General features: G+C 37.7%; 1 protein-coding gene across 8 annotated transcripts in view; it reads right to left on the reverse strand.

Moving 5' to 3' along the window:
* SPATS2 (spermatogenesis associated serine rich 2) overlaps positions 1-12,165 on the reverse strand; it is a 156,883-nt gene that overhangs the window by 36,221 nt on the left and 108,497 nt on the right. For 7 of the 8 annotated variants that reach the window (XM_086399621.1, XM_086399615.1, XM_086399620.1 and 4 more), the window contains one exon: positions 4,675-4,754. In XM_086399621.1, the coding sequence (XP_086255747.1) occupies positions 4,675-4,686 (12 nt within the window). In that variant the 5' untranslated portion in view covers positions 4,687-4,754. Of the gene's footprint in view, positions 1-3,342; positions 3,440-4,674; positions 4,755-12,165 lie in introns of all 8 variants that reach the window. The other variant, XM_086399618.1, reaches the window with a different exon arrangement.

Below are 12,165 nucleotides of genomic sequence, written 5' to 3' on the forward strand. Positions count from 1 at the left end.
CTCTATCCATAATTCTTCAAGCCCTCCGTCTATCAGATCTAATCCCTTGAATCTATTTCTCACTTCTGCTGTATAATCGTAAGGGATTTGATTTAGGTCATACCTGAATGGTCTAGTGGTTTTCCCTATTTTCTTCAATTTAAGTCTGAATTTGGCAATAAGGAGTTCATGAACTGAGCCACAGTCAGCTCCCGGACTTGTTTTTGCTGACTTTATAGAGCTTCTTCATCTTTGGCTGCTAAGAATATAATCAATCTGATTTCAGTACTGACCATCTGGTGACGTCCATGTGTAGAGTCTTCTCTTGTGTTGTTGGAAAAGGGTGTTTGCTATGACCAGTACATTCTCTTGGCAAAACTGTGAACAGTAGTGAATCTAAAAATTCATTAGAAATGCCAAATTTCCCTTCAAAACGAGCATGCCAACTTTGTCAGTTATTCCTAAGGTATTTTGTATCTTTTGAGGTTAAAAATATACACTTTACAATAACTGCATATTCTCTTTTCATTTTTGTATGTCAATTTATATTCAACTATTTTGATGACTTCATTATTCCTAATAATTTGTTGCTTTCTTGGTTATTCTATGTAGGCAATTCTATTATCTATAATAACAGCAGTTTTTTTCTCCCTTCCTTTTTATTCTTTATAATCTTCATTTCTTGTCTTGCTGGACAATGTGAAATTGGTTATTTCTTCAAGAAGACCCATTTTTTTTTTTTTTTGGTAGGGAGTGGTAGTTAGAAACCAAGATCTAAGAGCTAGGTGTGTTTATTGCTATTAGGTTGGTGTATGCTTACTCCTTGGAAGAAAAGTTATGACCAACCTAGATAGCATATTGAAAAGCAGAGACATTACTTTGCTGACAAAGGTCCATCTAGTCAAGGCTATGGTTTTTCCAGTGGTCATGTATGGATGTGAGAGTTGGACTGTGAAGAAGGCTGAGCGCTGAAGAATTGATGCTTTTGAACCGTGGTGTTGGAGAAGACTCTTGAGAGTCCCTTGGACTGCAAGGAGATCCAACCAGTCCATTCTGAAGGAGATCAGCCCTGGGATTTCTTTGGAAGGAATGATGCTAAAGTTGAAACTCCAGTACTTTGGCCACCTCATGCGAAGAGTTGACTCATTGGAAAAGATTCTGATGCTGGGAGGGATTGGGGGCAGGAGGAGAAGGGGATGACAGACGATGAGATGGCTGGATGGCATCACTGACTCGATGGACGTGAGTCTGAGTGAACTCTGCAGGAGTTGGTGATGGACAGGGAGGCCTGGCATGCTGAGATTCATGGGGTCGCAAAGAGTCGGACATGACTGAGCGACTGAACTGAACTGAAAAGTAATTGTGGTCTTGCACTGCTGAGCTTTGCCGTTTGATATTGGAATACGTTCTCAAATAAATGTGGTTATGTTATATATCATTTTAATGCACATTTCTCACTTTTTTTTTTTTTTTGCTAATGACATTACTTGCTGTTTATTCTATATTTATTTTAGACTAGGGAAATTATGTTAGACAAAAAGCAAATTCAAGCAATTTTCTTATTTGAGTTCAAAATGGGTCATAAAGCAGTGGAAACAATTTGAACATCATCAATGCATTAGCCCAGAAACTGCTAACGAACGTACAGTGCAGTGGTGCTTCAAGAAGTTTTGTAAAGGAGAGGAGAGCCTTGAAGATGAGGAGCACAGTGGCCAGCAACTACAAATTGACAAGGACCAAATGAGAGGATCGTCAAAGCCGATTCTCTTTCAACTACACGAGAAGTTGCTGAAGAACTCAATACCAACCATTCTATCGTCATTTTGCATTAGAAGCAAACTGGAAAGGTGAAGAAGCTCAGTAAGTGGGTACCTCATGAACTGATAGCAAATCAAAAAAACCATTGAGTTGAAGTGTCATCCTCTTTTATTGTGTAACAACAAACCATTTCTCGAATGGATCGTGATGTGCGACAGAAAGTGGATTTTATACAACTCCCGGCGATGATCAGCTCAGTGGCTGGATAGTGAAGAAACTCCAAAGCACTTCTCAAAGTCAAAGAAAGTGAAAGTGAAAGTGTTAGTCACTCAGTTATGCCCAACTCTTTGCGACCCCATGGACTGTAGACTGCCAGGCTCCTCTGTCCATGGGATTCTCCAGGCAAGAATATTGGAGTGGGTTGCCATTTCCTCCTCCAGGGGATCTTCCGAACCCCGGGATCGAACCTGCATCTCTTACGTTTTCTCTTGTATTGACAGGCAAGGTCTTTATCACTAGCATCACCTAGGAACCCCCAAGAAGGTCCAAAGCGCTTTGGACCAAACTTGCACCAAATCCAAACTTGCACCAAAAAAAGGTCATAGTCACTGTTTGGTGATCTGCTGCTCATCTAATTCACTACAGCTTTCGGAATCCTGGTGAAATCATTTCATATAAGAAGTATGCTCAGCAAATCAATGAGATGCACTGAAAACTGCAATGCCTGCAGCCTGCATTGGTCAACATAAAGGGCCCAATTCTTCTCCATGACAACACCCGAATGCACCTCGCACAACCGACATTTGCTTCAAAAGTTAAATGAATTGGGCTATGGAGTTTTGCCTCATCCGCCATATTCACTTGACCTCTTGCCAAACAACTACCACTTTTTCAAGCATCTTGACAACTTTTTGCAGAGAAAATGCTTCCATAACAAGCAAGAGGCAGAAAACCCTTTCCAACAGTTCATCGACTCCTGAATCATGGATTTTTACATTATAAAAATAAACAAGCTTACTTCTTGTTGGCAAAAATGTGTTGATTGTAATGGTTCCTATTTTGACTAAAGATGCATTTGAGCCTAGTTGTAATGATTTAAAATTCATGGTCTGAAACCACAATTACATTTGCACCAACCTAATACTAGGATGTGATTATTTCTAGGTCCTTTCAGTGGACAGAACTAGGAAATTTTGGTTTTTACAACATAAGTTTATACTGACACCATCAGTTTAAATATACTATTAAAAGACTTTTTTTTTTTTTTTTTGCCACACCATGCAGCATGTAGGACTGAACCTATGCCTTCTGTAGTGGAAGCACGGAGTCCTAACCAGTGGACCTAGAGAATTCCCAAAAGACTTTTTATAAAATGGTTTTTAAACATGTATTTATCTTCTCTAAACTGAAAGTTTTTTAGCTCTTAAAAACATTAACATATTTCTTGATTTGCTTTATTCTATAATATTCATAAAATAATTATAGAATATAATATTACTACAAATGAAAAAAGTTGAATTCATTTTCACTACATTCCTCTGAACATTTCCAGTAAGAATATTAATACTGTGTTCAAAGTCAGTGGGAAGATTTGTTCTAGTTTACCTTTCCCTGAAGATGAAACATTTTCAGGATCTCAACCTTATATAAGATCTCAGTTCCAATTTTTAACCCAGGACAAGCTTTGTGCTAAATGTGGGGCCTGTGTGGTAAAAACACATTTGTTACTGAGACTGGCAAAACATATCAGAGTTAGCTAGCTCAGGCTTACCACTCAGCTTTTTAGTTTCTCCTGTATTTTTGGCCCTAGGGATTTCCCTTCTTGTGTTCAGCTATGCTTTTTTTCTTTTTTGGCCACACCATGTAACCTACAGGATTCTTAGTTCCCAGATCATGAGTTAAATCTGGGCCCTTGGCAATGAAAATGGAGTCCTAACCACTGGACCACCAGGGAATTCCTTGGCTATGCACTGGAAATGATGTATATCATTTTCATTCTGTATTTTTAAGCATTTTACATTAGAAATATTTTCAGGATATCTAGTCTGCCATATTGCTTGAAAAGGAAGCCCTTTTACAGATGAAGAGAAGCAAAGTATCTTGTTCAAGTTATTAGCAGAATCTGTATTAGGACCTAAGTGTTTTTTAGTATACTTGCTTTCATGTCATTCTATACATTTTTGTTTCAGGCTTAATTGAACAATGATAAAGTATAAAACTATACAAGTGGGACGGTATATAATCTATAATTCAAAGAGCGTGAATTTATAATATACATTTTTGAGATGAGCAAAAAATTACCATGATCACTAGAAAATGGGCTTTAGGCAAAACTTACAGATTTAATGATAAAGGTAAAATTCTCATAACTGAAAATGCAACATTGTTTATATTATTGAACCAATATGTATCTATGACTCCAGAATCAATGATTTACTTTTTAAATGAGATGAAGAACACATGTAAAGCTTTTGTTCTATGTTTTTTCTCAATATAGCTCATTAAGGGTTATATTATTAAAGACAACCGGGTTCCCTTCCAAAGATACCTTACTTAGAAAACTCTTCTTGCTCTAAAGTCTCCTGGTCTTAAAAATCCTCTTCAAGTGAATGGGACGATCCTACTCAAGACTATTCCTTAAAGAATGTTAGCAAATTAGATATACACTTAGCCATATACATACTGTTGTATTAATTAAGATGTCCAAGAGAATTTAGAATAAATATATGTATATGGATACATGTAAAGAAAATTGTTCATACTTACAGGCTCTGATTCCTCAAAACCTTCATGGTAGTTACTCCCTGATATACAGTGGCATTCATGCAGTTTTGTTCTTAATTTTCACTTTCTTAATGAGTTTGTAGCCAATGATTTTATTAGTACCTAAATTTTAACAAGACATTCAAGTTTCCTATCCACAGTAACTAGACATACCTTTTCTTTCATGTTTTCAAAAGCTCCTCCTTGGGCCAGTACAGTATTGGACTGCAAATCAAAAATGAATCCTGATGAATCTGAAAGAATGAGAAGGAAAAAATATATTCAGGATCCAAAACTAACATAACAGCCTGCAAAATTTAAGGGCCAATACTAGCTGCTTTTCTCTCATAAACAGCTAATAACTAAATAGAACTTAGTTGTTATTTTGCAAATTCTATTATATAACTGATAACTACCTTTGCATTCAAATTGTGAAATTAAATTGGATTTTAGTAGAAATTATCACAGCTTAAGAAAAATATTGAAATCAATTATATTAGACTGTACAGTAATCCTTGATATCTTTAACTATCCTAATATAAAAGGCCCTCTAAAAATACTGTAAGTAAATACCTCAAGGTAAAATTTAACACTAACAAATCTGAATATGTGAGAATGAGAGCTTCTATAACATTAATAATAACAACACATAAAAGTACTTTCCATCTTTTAGACTGCAACACACACACATCACATTCTTAGGACTATGAATTTCATAAATATATTTGCTTGTGTTCCCAATATATGATAAAGCAATGTACCAGTGTTTATATTAATAGCATAAATGGGAAAACTCAGTTCAATGTAAGAAATTATAGAAAAGAGTTTGTACTTAAAAAGAAAAGGCTATCTGTGAATTTAATCAGTTTCTTTACCCATGACTATGTGATCAACAAATTACCTCAGCTTTTACACTTGATAACTTTGTTTTACTCTAATGAGATGTGATCCTAGGAAATAGCTAGAGTGCTTCTCAAATTCTGATGTGTATACTTGTCATTGGGGGAATCTCAAGTTAAATAGCAGGTTCTGATTCAAGTGTCTGATGTGTGGCCTGAGATTTTTACTCTCAAATGGTATCAACATTGCAGATCCAAGCTACCATAGTTGAGAGTACTTTGGGGGTTCAAATTTCAACAAAGCAAGAAAAAGGGGAAAATTTGAGAAGAGGGGTTGCTATAGTCTGAATATTTGTATTTTCACCTCCAAATTCAACGCTGAAATCCTAAAGTGATGGTATTAGTAGGTGAGGCCTTCAAGAGCAGAGTTCTCATGAATGGGATCAGTGCTCTTATTAAAAAGATTCCATAGAGACCTCTGCCACCACGTGAGGACACAACGAGAAGTCTGCAACCCAGAAGGCCCTAGCTAGACCATGTTGGCACTCTGATCTCAGATTTCCAGCCTCTAGAACTGTAACAAGTAAATTTCTATTGTTTATAAGCTACTCAGTCTGTGGTATTTTGTTAGAGCAGTCTGAACAGAGTAAGATGGGAGTAGAAACGAGTCGCCAGTCCAGGTTCGATGCATGATACTGGATGCTTGGCGCTGGTGCACTGGGAGGACCCAGAGGGAGGGTATGGGGAGGGAGGAGGGAGGAGGGTTCAGGATGGGGAACACAGGTATACCTGTGGTGGATTCATTTCGATATTTGGCAAAACTAATACAATATTGTAAAGTTTAAAAATAAAATAAAATTTAAAAAAAATACAGTAATATTTTAGTACACTTTCCAAATTCTTTTAGTATTATTACAGATGTGTTTTAATTAAAGCCTCTTTTATAGCTCAATCTTTATCCTGTGTTTTATATAATACCTCCTAGTGCTACAGAAGATTGATAATTTATACGTTAGAATGATAATAGTATTTTGTTTCTAAAAGTAGAAAAGAGGATATGAATAGAGCCTGTGTCATTCCAAGAGAAAGTACACTTGCCAATTACCATTGAATTGTGAATTAACTTTTAACCTCTGTAATACTGGCAGTTTCATCATTGTTACCCCAAGGAAAAATCAGATTACATTTACACAAACTCAATACTTAAAGCCTGAATTTTCTAGATAATGACCTAATACTGTTAACACTGAATTATCTTTATTAACTGCAAAGAAACATAGTATACACAGATGAAAATTTTACACAGCCAAAATACTATTGCTCAACCTTTTCAGAATTGCTTTAGGTTATCCAGATGATATAACTTGACTGCTGTTAAGTACAACTGACCTTTGAACACTGCCCAGGTCTACTTATACACAGATATTTTTCAATGGTAAGTATTACAGCATACACAACCTGCAGTTGGTTGAATCCAGGGATGCAGAACTGTGGACACTGAGGCCCAACTGGAAGTATCTCCCACTGCACTCAGGGGTCAGCACCTTTCAGTTCAGTTCAGTTCAGTCGCGCAGTCGTGTCCAACTCTTTGCGACCCCATGAATGGCAGCACGCCAGGCCTCCCTGTCCATCACCAACTCCCGCGCAGTTCACTCAGACTCACGTCCATCGAGTCAGTGATGCCATCCAGCCATCTCATCGTCTGTCGTCCCCTTCTCCTCCTGCCCCCAATCCCTCCCAGCATCAGAATCTTTTCCAGTGAGTCAACTCTTCACATGAGGTGGCCAAAGTACTGGAGTTTCAGCTTTAGCATCATTCCTTCCACAGAAATCCCAGGGCTGATCTCCTTCAGAATGGACTGGTTGGATCTCCTTGCAGTCCAAGGGACTCTCAAGAGTCTTCTCCAACACCACGGTTCAAAAGCATCAATTCTTCAGCGCTCAGCCTTCTTCACAGTCCAACTCTCACATCCATACATGACCACTGGAAAAACCATAGCCTTGACTAGATGGACCTTTGTTGGCAAAGTAATGTCTCTGCTTTTCAATATGCTATCTAGGTTGGTCATAACTTTTCTTCCAAGGAGTAAGCGTCTTTTAATTTCATGGCTGCAGTCAGCACCTTTAACCCCCATATTATCCAAGGGTCAACTGTACTCTCTCTCAAAGACACATTAATGAGCACTAAGATGATACAAAGAACATCAGTAATCTTAGCAAAGAATCCAACCACCAATCTCTTTTAAGGAAAGGTGCTTAAACGCTCAGTTGTGTTTGACTCTTTGAGACCCTATGGACTGTAGGCCACCAGGATCCTCTGTCCATGGGATTTCCCAGGCAAGAATACTGGAGTCGGGTGCCATTTCCTTCTCCAGGGGATCTTCCTGACCCAGGGATCAAACCCATATCTCTTACATCTCCTGCATTGGCAGCAGATTCTTAAGAGGGGATACTTAATTTTATTATTTTTTCTTTTTATTTTAATTGGAGGCTAATTACAATATTGTAGTGGTTTTTGCCATACACTGACATGAATCAGCCATGGGTGTACATGTATTCCCCATCCTGAACCCCCCTCCCACCTCCCTCCCCATCCCATCCCATGAGGGGATACTTAAAACAGCATTTTGGGACCTATATTTAAATAAGCTATTGGTATCACTAACTTCTTATACATCATCTAACACCTTTTATTTTTTTCCGTTTAACAACATGCTAGATGAAATGAAGCGCAATGAAAACAAAGGGTAGTTCTGCAAACACTTTCAGCGATCACCTCCCCCAAATTAGCCTAAGTATTATTAGAGTTTATCTGGCATACCAGTTGGGATAATGATTAAAAATACATACAGAAGCTATTTCAGTCAGGATCTCAGCAGGAAACAAACAGCACATTGAGACTGGGAAATGTGAAGAGAGTTTAATGAAGGGACTATTTTTGAAGGTGCTGGTAGGGAGTAGGGAAACCACAAGAGAGAGCACAGTACTCCCTGGCTAAGAATAGCCATGTATATTGCTACTGGAGGTTTTAAAGACGGTAAGGAGGGAGCAGCAATTACTGGAATCCAGAGACAGAGGCCTCTTTCATCTTTGTTTCATCTGGTGTGGAGATGGCCATAGGATAACAGTCCTTTAATCAGAGGACACAGTAAGCCCACAGTGACCCTTCAGGGAAAGACTAGGGGAACAGATACTCCTATCTCACTCTCCTCCCTGCCTCTGGTCTCCTGCCTTATGCTGCCCAACAGCCAAACTCAACCAGAAGCCCAAGGCAAGAAACCTGTAGTCTGACTTGCAGTCTGGACAGGTCGGCCTCCCGGGGTACAAATGCCCATTTTGTATTTATATTCTAAATCATGAGTTTGCCAAAATGGGAAAGCAATAATTTAACATCTTGTCTATTCACCAGCTAATACTGTCTTTTTACTTACACTAACAAACTCAAGTAGATTAAAAAAACCCTGCTTCAATGAACTGGAGCTTAAGTGCCTCTCAATATTATAGGGAAAATAAACTTTAATTCCCACCAACAATATTTAGTGATTTAACAGTTCTCCTATTTTTTTCATGCAAATAAAGCCTAAGATTTACTTAATTCCACTGTTAGTAAATGAGGTAAGATCTCATTCTTTTGCACCTACCCTATGATAGAAGATTATAAATTTTCAAAGAAAAAAACTGAAGTTAAATATTATACTCAGGCAAGATTCATAAAGGATATGAGGAACCCTTGAGATTCTCATCTATTTCATTCTATCAGGAACCATCTCACAAGTTCCTTGGAATTATTTCAAATATCACACATTTAGGAACATTTTGTGGGCTTCCCTGATGGCTCAGATGGTCAAGAATCTGCCTGCAACGCAGAAGACCTGGGTTTAATCCTTGGGATGGGAAGATGCCCTGGAGGAGGAATAGCTCCCATTCTAGTATTGTTGCCTGCAGAATTCCATGGACAGAGGAGCCTGACCAGCTAGAATTCAGGAGTCGCAAAGAGTCAGACTCGACTGAGTGACCAACACTAGTTTTAGTGGGTAAAGTATGCTATTTACGGTATCACTGACATATTTGCAAACATTAGAAAACATATTGTTTTCACTGGCTTCAAAAATCAGGCAAAAGTTGTTGCAATGAGGACAACATAGAAATACCTGAGTCTGACTATCACATGTATCAAATCAGACTTGAAAAGGTTTTCTTTTTTTTAACTGAGGTATAATTGACACACACATATAACACATTATATTATGTAGTTTCAGGTATGTAGCATGATTTGATATTTGTATATACTGTGAATTGATCACAAAAAGTCTAGTTAATATCCATCAACATACACAGTTAAGGGAAACTTTTTTCTTGTGATAAGAACTTTAAGATATACTCTCTTAGCAATACAGTATTATTACCTAGAGTCACTGAGCTATACATTATGTTCCTAGGACTTATTTATTTTATAATTGGAAGTTTGTACCTTTTGATCCCCTTTACCCATTTGGCCCTCCTCCCACCCAACATCTTTGGTAACTATCAATCTGTTCTCTGTATCTACGAGCTCTTTTCCTCTGTAAGTTTTAGATCCCACATATAAGTGAGATGATACGGTTTGTCATTCTCTGACTCATTTTACTCAGTATAATGTTCTCAAGGTCCATCTACAGTGCCACAAATGGCAAGATCTTCTTTTTATGGCCGAATAATATTCCATTGTATAAATGCACACCACATTCTTTATCCATTCTTCCATCATATGAAGACACTCAGGTTGTTTCTATATCTTGGCTATTGTAAATCATGCTGCAATGAACATGGGGGTGCATGTGTCTTTTCAAGTAAATGTTTTTGCTTTCTTTGGATACATAACCAGAAGCCAAACTGATGAATAGTTCTATATTTCCTGGCCAACACTTGTTATTTCTTGTCTTTTTAATAGTAACTATTCTTACAGGTGTGAGGTAGTATCACATTATGGTTTGGGCTGCATTTTCCTGATTAGTGATGTTAAGCACCTTTTTATGTGTCTGTTGGACATCTATGTCTTCCTTATAACTGAACACATATCTCAACAAACTTTGAAACACAGTCTAATTGTTTTTAATTAATAATTTAACCTGAAGAACATACTGTATTTTCATAATTAATTTGGTTAAAAGTTCTGATTATATTTGCAACTCTGAGGATGGCAGGAAGAAAGGCAGGCAAGCAGGAAGGGACAGAGGGAAGTGGGAGGGAGGAAAGGAAGAGAGAAAACAAGTATTGGTGAGGATGTGGAGAAATTGGAACAGTCATACATTGCTGGTGGGAATGTAAAATGATGCAACTGCTATGGAAAGCTATATGGTGGCTCCTTAAATAACTGAAGATATAATTATCATGATACAATTCCATGCCACTCTAATGGCAGAAAGTGAAGAGGAACTAAAGAGCCTCCTGATGAGAGTGAAAGAGGAGAGTAAAAAAGCTGGCTTAAAACTCAACATTCAAAAAACTAAGATCATGGCATACAGTCCCATCACTTCATTGCAAACAGATGGAGAAAAAGTGAAAACTGTGACTGATTTTATTTTCTTGGACTCCAAAATCACTGCAGACAATGACTGCAGATACAAAATTAAAAGACACTTGCTCCTTGGAAGTAAAGCTAGGACAAATCTAGACAGTGTATTAAAAAGCAGAGGCATCACTTTGCCAAGAAAGGTCTGTATAGTCAACACTACAGTTTTTCTAGCAGTCATTTACAGATTTGAGAATTGGACCATAAAGAAGGCTGAGCACCAAAGAATTGATGCTTTCAAACTGTGGTGTTGGAGAAGACTCTTGAGAGTCCCATGGACTGCAGGAGATCAAATCAGTCAATCCTAAAGGAAATCAACCCTGAATATTCATTGGAAGGACTGATGCTGAAGCTAAAGCTCCAATACTCTGGCCACCTGATGTGAAAAGCCAACTCACTGGAAAAGATCCTGATGCTGGGAAAGACTGAGGGCAGGAGGAGAAGGGGTGGCAGATGATGAGATGTTAGACAGCATAACCATGAATCTGAACAAACTCTGGGAGACAGTGAAGAACAGAGGAGCCTGATGTGCTGCAGTTCATGGGGTCTGACACGACTTAAGAGGCTGAACAACAACAACAAATGCACATACTAGACCCCCACCATAACAAATGAGGAGGGGCTTATTAAAAGCTTTACTACTTGGTGTTCTACCTAAAAATATTTAGCAGAATTAATATTATGAAGACACAGTAAGGCTCCCTGAAAGTACTAAGTGAATTCAATCTGATTATCAATGAGAAGATTGTTTCTTTCATGGAAAAACTTGTCCCCCCAAATTCCTGGTGCTTACAGTAGACAGAATCATAGAAGGAGCTTCCCAGGCATGGAGTAAGTCTAAGGATTCTCACAGGGGTTACTGAATGTGTGTCTTTGAATTTAACAACTAAAAACCTATTGTTTTAGATTATTTATGTATTTTTTCACTGACACGATGGTAAATTACTGTATTATCCGATCTGACAAGCAAAGAGAAAGATGGAAATATGATCTCTTCCAAAATACCTTCTCTTAACTTTACAATGATGAGAAAAATCAGTTATGGTACTATTCTGTACCCAAAGTCTGCAGTAAGAAACCTACTGCAGAATGACAGACTGAGTTCAAGTTTTATGCTATCCATTAGTGCTGTAATTCATCAAATATACTAGTTCTCAAGTTGCATTATTTCAACAAAAAGGTGGTATATCATGTTTCTTCCAAGGATCTCAGATTTTTGTTATTACTCCCTGATATTCCTCATACATACATGAAACAAGCTGGATAACAAAATTAT

The sequence above is a fragment of the Bos grunniens genome, chromosome 5, assembly GCF_055505025.1.
Source record: "Bos grunniens cultivar Pamir isolate PY7600 chromosome 5, Bosgru_T2T1.0, whole genome shotgun sequence".
Lineage (NCBI taxonomy): Eukaryota > Metazoa > Chordata > Mammalia > Artiodactyla > Bovidae > Bos > Bos grunniens.